At 41.2% G+C, this 13,677-nt stretch overlaps 1 protein-coding gene across 4 annotated transcripts in view; it reads right to left on the reverse strand.

Moving 5' to 3' along the window:
- OPA1 (OPA1 mitochondrial dynamin like GTPase) overlaps positions 1–13,677 on the reverse strand; it is a 2,039,562-nt gene that overhangs the window by 1,349,977 nt on the left and 675,908 nt on the right. For all 4 annotated transcript variants that reach the window (XM_044070302.1, XM_044070304.1, XM_044070303.1 and 1 more), the window contains one exon: positions 6,955–7,059. In XM_044070302.1, coding sequence (XP_043926237.1) covers positions 6,955–7,059 — 105 coding nt within the window. The remainder of the gene's footprint in view (positions 1–6,954; positions 7,060–13,677) is intronic.

The following is a 13,677-nucleotide window of genomic DNA, read 5'->3' on the forward strand; positions in this document are numbered from 1 at the left end:
AGACAGTCTGCATAAGGCATCTGTTTGAGGCCAGTAATCCTCTTTGTGAGGTATTTCTACAGCCTTTCCAGTTGCTGTAAATGTCTTGTGAGGTACATACCAAAAGGGGCATTGTACTCTATATTGGGTCTAATGAGTGATGAGTAGAGGGGAACAATGACCTCTTTTTTTCAGGATGAGAAACCTTTTGTGATGAGGTGTGCCACGTAGAAGGATTTCCTGACCACTGTGGCGATCTGATTATCAAAGGAGAGACTACTCCACTTGTGTCCCAAAGTCTCTCGTCACACTTTCGGTGTTAAGTAGACTACCACCTATGTGGTAGTTCATGGGCACAGAGTTTTTACCAAAGGGGAAGACAATGCACTTTTTGACATTGAGCTTGAGGCCATGGCTTTGACACCAGGCATCTGTCTCAGTGAGGCCCTTTTGTAGGATGTCCACATTGTTAGGAGTTTTGATTATGGCTCCTAGTTTGCAGTCATCTGCGAACTTAGTTAGCCAAAGACTTTCTGTGTTAGCCTGTACTTCAGAGAAGTAGATACAAAACAGGAGAGGACCCAGGACTGAACCCTGTGATACTCCACTTGTCAATGGTCTGAAGTCAGATTTGGAGTTTGCTACTTTCACAGTGTGGGTTCTTGTCAGTAAGCCAGTTGGCAGCCCATCTTGTGACATAGGGATTTATACCAAGTTTAGTGAGTTTATCTATAATTCCAGAGTGGGGGATGGCGTCAAAAGCCTTAGCGAGATCTAGATAGGCTGTGTGAACCACCTTACCCTCATCAATGGCTTTGGTGACTGCTTCAAAGAAGTCTATCAGGTATAGGAGACATGATCTACCTTTTACAAACCCGAACTGTGTGGGGTCCAGAGTTTGGAGATTACCAATGTCTTTGTTTACGAGTTCCATGATTATACGTTCCATGGCCTTGCAGACCAGGCTCGTCAGGTTAATGGGGCGGTAGTTCCGTGGGGTCTGTCATGGCTCCTCCTTTGTGGAGTGGGATAACCGTCGCAGTGCGTCATTCAATGGGCACAAAGCCTGAGGTGAGGCTATGACTGAACATGGTACTTAGGTGGGGTGCCAGTTCATTCTGTAGTTCATGTAGAATGCAGCCTGGGATGTTGTCAGGTCCCATGGATGCTGTGTTCTTGGCTTTGGAGAGTGAGTTTTTTTTACCTGTGCAGCCGTGATTACAGGAACTTTTCTTTCTTCCGGTATAGAGATGGGCCCTTTAGGGGGTGAGAGGGTGGTAAAGTTAGCACTGAACCTATCTGCCAGGATGTTGGCAATATCAGTTGGTTCTGTATATTTAGTGCCATTGTGCTGTAACTCAGAGCAGATCTGAGTGTTGCCATTGAGATTCCTGACATAGCTATAGAATGCTTTACGGCTGTCTTTAGAATCAGTGGCAATTTTGTTTTCATAACTAGCTTTGGAGGATTTTATGAGGGATCTCAGCTTCTTACTGAGGCTGGCCAGGGAGTTCCTCCAATCATGGGATTTTACTCTTTTTTGCAACAATTTCTTTCTTCTGTTGTAGAGTTTGTTTATGGCAGAGGACCACCAGATAGGCTTCCATTTTTTGGAGGACAGCATCTTGGTTCTGTTAGGGATAGCACGATCCATGCATTTGTGTAAGTGCTTATAAAGTGTATTTGTGTAGGATTCAGCAGTCGTACCTCTACTGTCCATCTGCATGGGTGTCGTGAAGTTGGCTTTGGAGAACTTTTTTACGGTTGTTTCCCTAATGGGGGGTGGGGGCGGGATGTGGATGTCTAGGGTGATTAGCTTGTGGTCGGATCTGACCAATGAGGAATTGACCTCTGATGTGGAAAACCGGTCGCCCATGTTGGTAATGACCAGGTCTAGGATATTGCTGCCCCTAGTGGGGGTGTGGATAAGTTGATCCAAGGTGCTGGAATTTATGAATTCCAGAAACCATTGAGCAAAAGACTTGGTATATGAGTAGTTTTCCCAGTTAATGGTGGGGTAGTTGAATTCACCCATTATTAGGGTGTTGGGTTGTACCCTAATATTTTCCAGTGTATCAAGAAAAGAGAAGTGGGAATCCTGGGGCATGGTGGGGGGGTCTGTAGCAAGCTACAATTTGGATTGCGATCTTGCCCAGAGTTAGTTGCACTTGGATAATCTCGGATGCATTATGCTGAGCAACTAGCTTGGAGGTGTGAACATCCTTAATGAATATGGACACGCCTCCGCCTTGAGTGTTTCTGTCCAGGTTAGATGGCCAGAAGGTGTGGTATGAATTATAGCCTGGTAATGCAGGGGTGCTCTCTGAAACTTTGAACCAGGTCTCTGTCACTGCACAGATGTCGATGTTCTCCATTTTAAGGAGTGCCTTGAGTGAGTGCATTTTGAGGTTTAGACTTCTAGCATTGAGTAGCATTATCCTCAGATTTTGCTTGCTTGTACCTATTACGGTGGTGAATTTGTCATTTGAACCTTGCCTAAAAAAGGCACTAGAGGGGTGGCAAGAGCCTTTGCCAGTATCCAGAACCCCAAGGGCGACAGGTGCAGGCCATCTCTGGCAAAGCATCGTGGTCTGTCGATCATGTCATCCCAGGCAGACAGATACTGGATTCCCTTAAAATGACACGAGAAGCTTAGCCAATTGTTGAAGTCAATCATTTTGTCCTTGTACTGTGGTATCATTCTGTGTGATGGCAGGATGCTACTTAGGGCTAGGGTCATATCTGCCTGGGCTACAAGATCGAAGAGCTCCTCCATGTCTCTTCACGTAGTCCAGAGAGGTACGTCTCAGATCATTCACACCAACATGGACAATGTCAGAGTCATATTTGTACTTGTTGTGGAGTGACCTGGGTGCGTGCGTTATGTGGCGGGTCCTGGCACCTGACAGGCAGCTGACAGTAACTTTCTCCTTGTTTAGCCTGGTAAGTGGAACATCAGTGTGCCTGACTACAGCGTCACCTATGACTAGAGTGTTGGGTACGTTATGCCTTATGGGCTGTAGTTGAGTGGCACACTGAATTTGTGAGCTATGTGTCATTTGGGTTGTGTTGGTGGGTGGAGGTTGCTTGCATTTCTGCTTTGGAGGCCTTGGTTGTTTGGGCAGATTTTTATTGAGAGACTCTGTGAATGTAGGCGTGTGTTATGTGCTTCTGTGTGTCCGTTTTGGTGGTGTAGGTTATGAGGGACTATGTGATGAGTGTGGTGAGGTGCAAGTGTTTAACTTCTCCTCTTGACTGTCTAGTCCAGTCTTCGGTGAAGAGAGCTTTGCTTCCAGTTTGACTATATAAGTGCATCTCTCACAGGTTGTAGTGTTGGGTGGTAGGAGGAGAGGGTTGTCTGTGTACATGAGGCAATTGCTGCATTGCCCCAAGATGCCCAAATTCATCAGGTAGACAGGAGAAACACTAGGAGCTGACCTTTAGACATGCCTGGATAGGTGCTTATTTATTAAATACTAAAACCTGTTTTCCTCTAGACAAGTGAGGAAAGTTGAGTGCTGTAGTAATTTCTAGCTTATTTAGTGCTTACAACGAGTTCTGAACAAGTGCTGAGCTCAAAGAAACAGATTTGAGTGCTAAAACTAAAAAGCTGGCTAGCTGTAAGGGAAAATTTGAAGAGCAGACTTTATGGCGCTGGGAATAGTTTAACCCTAGTTAAGCAAGGGGGGGGCGCTCAGGAGTTTACAAAAAATCTGTATCTGGACTAGACTTGTTACGGGAAAGGGGGGGGGGACAAGCTTAGAATTTTTTTTCAGTAAAGTGGAAATGGAGAAAGCTGGAACAGAAGTTAATTCAAGGTTAAGAATCTGAGTGGGTTGGCCTTCACAAATGTTCTGTCTGTATTAGATTGAATGAACTAATAACACTAGACTGGGAAGAGTGTCCCAGATCAAATATACAGTATGGGCGGGCAAACTGCAAAGCCACCAAGTATAAGAACACCAAAACAATAGGAAGGGGGGGGGTGGGAAACTAAAACTATTACAGCTACTAGCTGTAGCCACTAAATGAAACTTTTAAACAGATCAAGGAGCAAGCAGACTCTAGAGAATGCTTTTAACTGCAACAGACTAGACTGGAACACGGAAACCTGAAAAAATCAAAAATGCACAGAAAAGCATGGATAGAGCGCTCACAAACAGAAAATACAACTCTCAGTATGAAAAAGCAGTTAACAGTTAAGTAAATCAGTAAACATGCAATTAGAGTAATGAAACAGTATATAGCAATGAAAAATACAATTAAAACAGTATAAAACAGTACATAAATGCAGTGAAACAGTTAAAAAGCTTTATAACAGTGCAAAATGTAGTAGATTAACTGTATAGCACAATTATAAGTGTTACAGAAGTGTAATTCAATGAAACAAGTGTAAGAAATAACTTATTCTGCTCTTGGAATCTTAAAGGGACAACTTCACCCACAGATTCAAAACACATTTATTTCATCATGGTTTGGTGTTTCCTACATTTTAACACAACTCTGGGACTATTTAAGGCTTTTTAGATATTTTATATGCAATTTCTGACTTTGACCACATGGGGTCTGGCATCTTGAAATAATTCTGACTGTTTAGTCTGCTCTAAGTATCACAGAATGCATTGTTTGTCTCCAAAAGAATTGCATCAGATCTGCCATGTTTTCCCTAAAGCTCCTGTCAGTGCACTGATTCACTGTTGTGTTATAGTCACCTACTTTTGGTTAAAATTGTATCTTTTTCAATGACTACTTCAAATATAAGCAGTGCAAATGCTACAGAACAGAACTGAAAAGTGCATTTTATTGCTCTTTCTTCTTAGAAATGCTAACTTGATTTATTTTTTGAAGGCTCAAATCTAGTTCTTCAAAGTATCTCCCCTCCCCCTTCACACCTACCTTCCCTAGCTGTCAAAGAGCTAAGGGTAATTTGACTTTGACCCATTATCTGCATGTGATTGACTGCTCACAGCAGGTGACCAGACTAATGTATTGTTTTCTTTTCAGCCTTTCCTTCCTTACAGTGAGAGACTTTTTTGTTGCACTCCTCCTGTCAAATTTAGAACCAAGCTCCATAGCACTGTGAATAATCACTGTTTTGCAAAGCATCAAACTCCCATTTATTTTTCCTTCCTGTTTGGTTAAACAGCTAACAAATGATGCATTATAAACAAAATATTTCACAGACTTGCATGACAGCACCCACATGCTTTTAAGTGGTAATTTAAGAAAATTACAGTATTGCATGCTTGTAAATCTGATGTAGTGTTGTCGATTAATTGTGACAGACATGTGCTTCTTATGTAAAAGCATGCAATTAATGTCTACGCATGGTCATTGCAAATTTATGCTCTTAGTTTTTGCAGCTGTTATTGTGCTTCTGCCTGTACTTTGTCACATATTGGTAGGGCTCTTCAGAAAAGTGAGATTATAGTTTGACATTTTTGCTAGGTTAAGAGTGGGCTGGGTAAAGCAGCTCTGACATCACAATGTGGGAGGTCCACTGGCTCTTCTATGCAGCATGCAAATCAGGTGGGGATTACATCACTTCGGGGGAGGAAACGTCCTGGTAGCTAGAGCAAGAGCTCTGGCAGATGTGGCATCATCATTTCAGAGCCAGGTAGAGGTTTTTCAGCTTGGTTTTCAAAGTGAAAGTAAAACAGTATGGAAAGGTAGGAAGTCTAAAAACAGTTGAATGGATTCGTTTTTAAAGCTGCATGGGTGATTTTTCGAAGCTGTATCAATGAACAGGGACTAAAGCAGACAGCAGGTTGAGCCATCTGCTTTAATATACCGTTGTTGTCCTTTAAGGAATTTCTGCTTAGTTTTAGTAATGAATTATCATCCATAGCCTGACAAACTGATAAATGTATACAGACAAGTCTAACTAGCATACAAATTAACAAGCCATGTTTACAATAAGTTGAAATATATCAATTAATATTTGCATTCATAGAAATACACAGTGCAGTAAGGTACATTTAGTAGCACTCTTCATCTTTCAGTTTAACAGACTGATTTAGTGATAGTAATTAATATGAGCATTATCACAGAAGAGGTTTGGGAGGGGTTGGGTTATAGGTCAGTGTACTGATTATTAATAAGGGAAAACAAGAGAGGAAGGCATAAGGTAAGACATGGTCTACTGCTGGCTTATATTGTCTTAATGTATGTTTTTTTATTTTTATTTTTTGTGGGGGGGGGGGGTCATTGCAGGAACAAGGCTATGTGGTCCGTGGATAATATTTGAGGTTTTTAAGGAAAAAGCAGTGCTGCTCTCATGTCTATGTGAATAATGTTCAATATTTTGGTAATAAAAAAAAAATACAGTGAGTTTCCATAATGACTATTCGATACGGTAAGAGACAGCAAATGATGGTCTTGGGATCTAAGAAATCTTTTTGGACTGTATTTAAAAATGATTACACTTAAGGCAGGATATTTACCCAGACTACAAAATATGTTATGAGCAGTTGTCAGGTGGTTGTAAGTGCAATAAGTTGTGAAGTTCATGTCACTGGAGCTAGTGAAATGAAGCACAGTGGTAATAAAAGTGTTGCTTGTTTGTTGCAAATTTGGCTATTTTATTGAAAAGTTTTTTATGTTTATTCAATGATGCCTTTTGTAAATTTGTGAGCATAGACACAGCACAAAGTAATTTTGGTGGTAAAAGAATCTGAGTGGCCTGTAATGGGGCTTGAGCTGTTAGGTGGGATTAATTGTGTATAGCACCTCCAGGTTTTTGGTTTACTTAGAACATCATGGTATTGATCTTGGTGAAGTTTAAATTGCTGCTCTATGATTACACCTGAAAGCTTGTTTGTGTTTTAGATTGGAGAGATGCATTTGTTGTGAAGACCATTAGTTTGTTTTTTATTCTGTTAAGATCCCTAAGAGCACAATGACAGTCTAATGTAGAAATACATTACAATACAGAATATAATACAAGAAAAGAATGTTAAAAGACTGTTTTAATACCTTCACTTTTCTGTGGTGTATTCCCTTGTCATCCTTTTCCAGCACAACTTTCCGAAGTTCTTTATTCTCTTTTTCTAGCCTTTCAAGCATCCGTTGATATTTAAGCTATTAAAAAGAAAAGGTAAAAACAATGTTCATAACAAAGCAACATAGACTTGAAAAATCATGGGGAAATTAAAGCCAAGCAATAATGAAAACTGATTAGCTGATATTCAAGTTTGTTGCAGCTCTTAGATCTACTACATTTTTTTTACTGATGTTACTTTCTTATATACAGGCCTCCCTACTCCCCCACTTCATCAGCGTAATGTTTGCCTAAGAGGCCTACATTTACTAGTGACCCTCGTCCCCCCTCCCCCCCAAAAAAAAGGAAGATGCTGATACCAGAACTGGCAACAAGTGGACAGGAAGTAAAGACAACAAACATCGGCATTCACTATCCATTAACGTAAGAAGACAAATATGCACAAAAGCGTTTGTCTGTAGGCTCCACTCGGCTAATCAAAAGAACAGCTCATATAACACATTGAGCTATGTCCTGATATATATACACACACACACACACACACACACATACATATGTATATATTTATAAACATGTATGTAAAGATGGATACACATATGCTCACCATACATATACACAACGCACTAGTCATTCTAATCAGCAATGCAGTTTAAAATCAGTCAGTTATTATCCAGTACTCACCCTATTCAGGGTCACAGGTGAACTGAAACTTATCTTATCAGGCTCAGGCTCCATCTCACGTGGGATACATGCACACTACCACTGACAAAGTGCTTCCACACTATGGCCAATTCGGAAGCTAATTCACTAACAATTTGTCTTCAAGATGTAGGAGGAAATGGGAACAGTCAGAAAAAAAAGCACAGGGAGTACTTAAGTGCCTCATAAAGGTAGCATCTCCATCCAGAAAATAAACTGGGGAGCCAAGGGTTGTGATGCTACTACACTACTAAGTTTATATGACTGACAGTATTTTTATAACAGGACTCCCTTTGAAGTAATTGGATCTGCATTGTACTCTACTTGGTCATGATATTTTGCTGTAGCATCACAGTGTGCTGCTACAGACATTAACTACAACATCACAATCATTACATTAAAATGTCAGACAAACAGAACACAACAGAGACAAGAATTATCCTGCATGAAGATATCTTTTTATTACACATTACGAGAAAGTAGTAATACCAGTGCAGATTACTTTTATACTTTGTCCAGAATATCACAAAACTGAGCATTACAACTTAATTTTCCTTTCAGATTTGTTATCTAACAGGATTTGCTGAAATCTCTGTCTTAGTGAATAAATCAAGCATTTTCCTGTTAAGGCACAGTCAAATCAAAATGGAAAAAAAATTCAGCTGCAACATATCACCTCATACTCATTCGGTTTGTTCACCTTAATTCAAATGACTGACATGCAAACAACCATACATGGAAGTGCTGCTTACTGTGGACTGAACAATCACAGGAAGTGCAGGTTTATCATCAACTACAACACACACACACACACACACACACACACACACACACACACACACACACACACACACACACACACACACACACAGATGCAGCAGTCTTTTACGAAGCAGTATTCAATCAAAAGCAAACTCTGTGCACAGAGATCATAGTTGCATTTTGGAAGGAAAGATTCTCATACATCCATGTGTCCTGAGGTATGCAAAACAACGGAGTGCATCTGCCCTGGACTCGCAAGTAAAGCAGTCTTCCCAGCTACCGACCATTACTATCAATATGCTAATCCATACAGTAAATTAATTTGCATGTTTGTTACCACGTTCATCCACATACAATGAATCAAAATATGTGCTACAAAGAATTTGGAGCACCCCAAAGCATAAACTCTGAAGGGTCTCAAAGGACAACTTCAACACTCTGAGAACACATAAAACAAGAAGAAAGAAATCTACTGCTTCTCCAGCACACCTCAATCCTACAAACATTAACACAATAGAGAGTCAATTATCCAAATTAACTGGGACCTAGGGTAGTTCAGATAATCAAATTGTTTGGATAATCAAACATATAATTGAACCAGATAAAAAACTGCTAAGTCTTATTTTTTTCTGCACGCAGGAATACACTATTCAACAATTCAGCGATTCCAATGGACAATAAAGAATATTTTTCACACACAAGCTGACTACAAGCTCAAAAAACATGCTCAAGCAAATACATACAATATTTACATATTCAGACTATGATTTTCCTAGCCAAAAACTTTGGGAAGCAGATTCTGATAATTGACGTCTCCGATAATCGATGTTCGGATAACTGACTCTACTGTACATAATATGCCTGGTAGGAAGGGATTTTCCTCATCGCTTCCTGTATTTCAAAAAATTCTGTGAATATATACATATAAAAATGAGAATGACAATTGCTCAAAATGCAGAACCATCGAAACGCAACTGATGAATGCCAGCATTTTATTTTTAACATTTGATTACCGGGAAAGTACGACTAGGAAAATATCCCGTTTTCAGAGGAGGTCCTGGGAGAAAAGCTCTAATATGATTACAGTTAAACTTATTACAAAGCCTAATACAGAAGAATGGCATATTAACAAAGTAAAAATTCAGCTTCAGTTCATACAGTGTGAACCTATACATACATAGTGACAATATTTAGAGAGCTATTAACAAACTGAAAAAGAACATTGTCAATATATAAAATATTCACCAGCTGCAGTTCAAAGAGATGACATTACACAAATAAGTACACTCTGTGCAACAGAAATTACTAAATATATAATTATATATTTTTTCTAAATACCCAAATCAACAAATACACAAAGGATTGCAATAAGAAAACGGTGCTCTTTTGCAATCTGTCAACTACAACCTATCACTAAATTCAGACCTATGCTGCCTGAAACAGTGGTATTGTTATGGAAAGTATTTTTCTAAAGGCAAGGTGTAGGGCTAGGGTTATGGTTAAAGTACAGTTTTGTACCTACCATAAATGTAGATGTTCGAGTGCTCATACAGCTGCAGTCATTACAGATGGGTTATCCTGCCGTCAGGCGGGTCCTCGGTCGGCCGAATTCCAAAGTCTAGGTCCGGCGTCGGTTGTCGTCGCTTCTTCCCTGACGTCAGTGCGGCAGGGGTATAAAAGAGGCAGCCAACACCATTTTCTTCAGTTTTTCTTGCCCCAGATGTCAGGTTCCCCCAGAAGGAAGGCAAAACATAATGTTATGCAAACATGCAATGTAGATAAATCAAAAACAGTAGTTGCAAGCAAATACACCATAAAAGAATACCCCAAATAGGTTGTATGATAAAGGTGTTTATCATAAGGCCTGTCCTAAGAGGGGATGGTGGGAGGGTAACCTGGACTGCAGCTGTATAAGCACTCGAACATCTACATTTATGGTAGGTACAAAACTGTACTATGTTCATCATGCATACAGCTGCAGTCATTACAGATGGGTAGAATCCCAAAGCTAAGTAAGGGTGGTAGGCACTAAGTGGAACTAGGAGGGGCGAGGATGCCCTGCAGGACTACTGTGGCAAAGCCCACTCTAGATTTTGAGTATAGTGGAAGGTGGCAGTGCTTGGAGAAAGTGTGCACTGAACTCCAAGTAGCTGCTTCCAAAATGTCCTTGGTAGGGACCCCCCTGAGGAAAGCTGCAGAGGTGGCTGTAGCCCTGGTGGAGTGGGATCTGATGTATACAGGTACAGATTTTTCCATTACATGAATAACAAAAGCGTATGCAGTGGGCTATCCATTTTGAAATTGTCTGTTTGGAAATAGCCTTTCCTTGAGCACCTGTAGCATAGGACACAAAGAGCTGCTCAGATTTCCTGAATGGCTTTGTTCTGTCCAAGTAATAACGAAGTTGTCTGTGAATGTCCAAGGAATGTAGTAGTCTCTCCCCTTTGTTCTGTGGATTTGGATAAAAGGTAGGTAAATGAATAGTCTGATTCAAATCTACACTGGATACTACCTTTGGCATGAAGTAAGGGTTGGTTCGTAAGGAAACTCTATCCTGATGGAAAATTATGAATGGTTGTACAGCCATGAGGGCCTGTAGTTCCGAAACCCTGCGTGCTGAGGTAATAGCCAGAAGGAAGGCTGTTTTCCATGACAGGTATTGTAGCTCTATTGAAGAAGCCGGCTCAAAGGGAGGCAGGGTTAGCTTTTCCAATACGAAGTTGAGGTCCCAAGCTGGGACTGGTGGTTTCCGTGGGGGTTTTATATTTTTTGCCCCTCTGAGGAACTGCCTTAATAGAGGATGTGAGAATAAAGGAGGATCTGTATTGTATTGTGCAGAAATGGCTGAAGCGTGGATCTTGATGGAGTAGAAGGAAAGGCCACTGTTTAACATCTCAGCTAGGTATTGTAAAATTTGAGGTACATTTATTACCCAAGGATTCTGGCCCTTTTCTTGATTCCAGGAACAAAATTGTTTCCATTTGTAGGCTTTTCTAGTAGAGGGTCTTCTGGCCTCCAAGATGACATCCTACGCCTCCTTGGAGAGGAGCCTGTTGGGAAATTAAGGTATTCTCCATGCAGCTAGATTTAGAGTTTTGAGATGGCTGTGAAGGGTTTTGTAGTTGTGCTGGGACAACAGATGAGGGACTAGAGGTAGGATCCATGGTGGGGAGTGTGTCAGGCTCTTTAGGAGAGGATACCAGTGTTGCCGTGGCCAGTCTGGAGCAATGAGAATCATTTGTGGCCTCTCTGCTCTGGCTTTTAATAGAACTTTGGTCAGAAGAGGAAGAGGCGGGAAGGCATAGACTGTCAATGTTGTCCAACTGAAAGAGAGTGCGTCCACTTTCCAGGCCTGTGGATGATAGGTCCTTGAACAAAATTTTTCCAACTGATAATTTCTGTGGGTAGCAAATAGATCTATGTTTGGCTGTCCCCATACCTGAGTTATCTTTGAGAAAACTTGAGGATGCAACTTCCATTCGTGAGGGTCTGTCATATTTCTGCTTAAGTTGTCCGCCAGTGTGTTTTCCTTCCCTGGCAGGAATTGTGCCTGTAGTTGAATTTGCAAATCCAGTGCTGTGTTCCATAGGGTCATGGCTTGCCTGCACAGGGGGTATGAATGAGTTCCCCCCTGTTTGTTTATGTACCACATGACTGTGGTGTTGTCTGTCCTTATGAATAGCTGGCCTGGATGTAGTAGGTCTTTGAAGGTCATAAGAGCATTTTGCACAGCTAGCATCTCCTTTTGGTTGATGTGTAGGTGCTTCTCTTTTTGGGACCATTTTCCCTGAATGCACTGATCTGCCATGTGTGCTCCCCAGGCGTAGTCTGAGGCATCCGTTGTGATGATTTGAGTTGCTTGAGGTACACAGAAAGGGAGGCCTGTGTTTTTTTGGCATGCTTGAGCCCACCACAAAAATTACTTTTGAAGGCATGGAATGAGTGGTATAATTGTTTCCAAGCTGTGGCTGTGTTGAGACCATATGTTTTTTAGGTACCATTGTAGTTTCCTCATATGCAGCTTTGCACATGGTATTAGTAGGATGCAAGATGCCATGAATCCCAGAGCCTGCAGAGCTTACCTTGCAGTTAGTCTGGTGAAAGTTGCCATTTTGTTGAAGTATTGAGATAGTTGCCCTTGATTGTCTGGCGTGAGGCAGGCCATCTGGGTGGTTGTATTTAAGCTGGCACCCAGGAAAATTATCTGTTGATAAGGTATTAGTTTTGATTTCTTTTTGTTCACTGTGTATCCCAGGTAGTTTAACAGTTTTATTACAAACACCAGATGTTGCAATAGAATGTCCTTGCTGTCCGCTTGGATCAGGCAGTCGTCCAGATATGGGTAGATTTGTATTCCTTGTTGTCTGCAGAAGGCAATTACTGATGCCAGGCATTTCGTAAACACTCTGGGCGCAGTAGATAAGCCAAAGGGCAATGCAGAGAATTGGTAATGGGTTGAACCTGCAAGAAATCTGAGGTATCTTCTGCAATCTTGTCTGATAGGGACATGCAGGTATGCCTCCTTGAGGTCCAATGTTACCAAGACTCCTTGCCCAGCATGGGAAGAAGCTGCTGTAATGTGAGCATCTTGAATTTTGGCACCTGTAGATATGTGTTTAGGATGGAGTGGTCTAAGATGGGTCTCCAATCTTTGTCTTTCCTTGGTACCAGGAATAGTCTGGAATAAAAACCTTGATCTTGTTCTTTTGCAGGTACCTCTTGAATCGCTTTCATATCCATGAGAGCGGAAATTTGTCTTTGTGCCTCTGCCCTTTGATTTTGTGGCAGGTTTGGCAAGCCTCTCATTTTTGGAAGGGTGTGAAAGTAGAACCTGTAGCCTCTGTCTATAATGTCCAGAATCCATTTGTCTTTTGTAACAATGTGCCAGTTTTTTGAAAATAATGCCAGTTGTCCGCCCAAAGGTGCTGCCATTAAAGCTTTGTTTGGCAGGCATAGGGGGAAGTCATTGTGTCTGTTTTCTAAATGACTGTGATCTATCTTCTCCACCTCTTGGGGTTGGTGCTTGCCACTGTCTAGCTCTGTAAGATCCTTGAGGTTGTCCTCTACCCCTTGGGCGTCTGTATCTGCCCCTATGAGGTCTGTCCGTGGCTGGAAAGGACCAATTTTTTGAAGGCCAGTTTCTGCTGAAGCATGGAGGTTGTATCTGCAAGAAATCTTTCACTGTTTGCATAGATTTCGCTTTTTCCTCCATTTTCTTTAGTACCTCCTCAGCTTTA

The sequence above is a fragment of the Protopterus annectens genome, chromosome 4.part1 (assembly GCF_019279795.1).
Source record: "Protopterus annectens isolate FY-2018-M chromosome 4.part1, PAN1.0, whole genome shotgun sequence".
Taxonomy (NCBI): Eukaryota; Metazoa; Chordata; order Ceratodontiformes; family Protopteridae; genus Protopterus; species Protopterus annectens.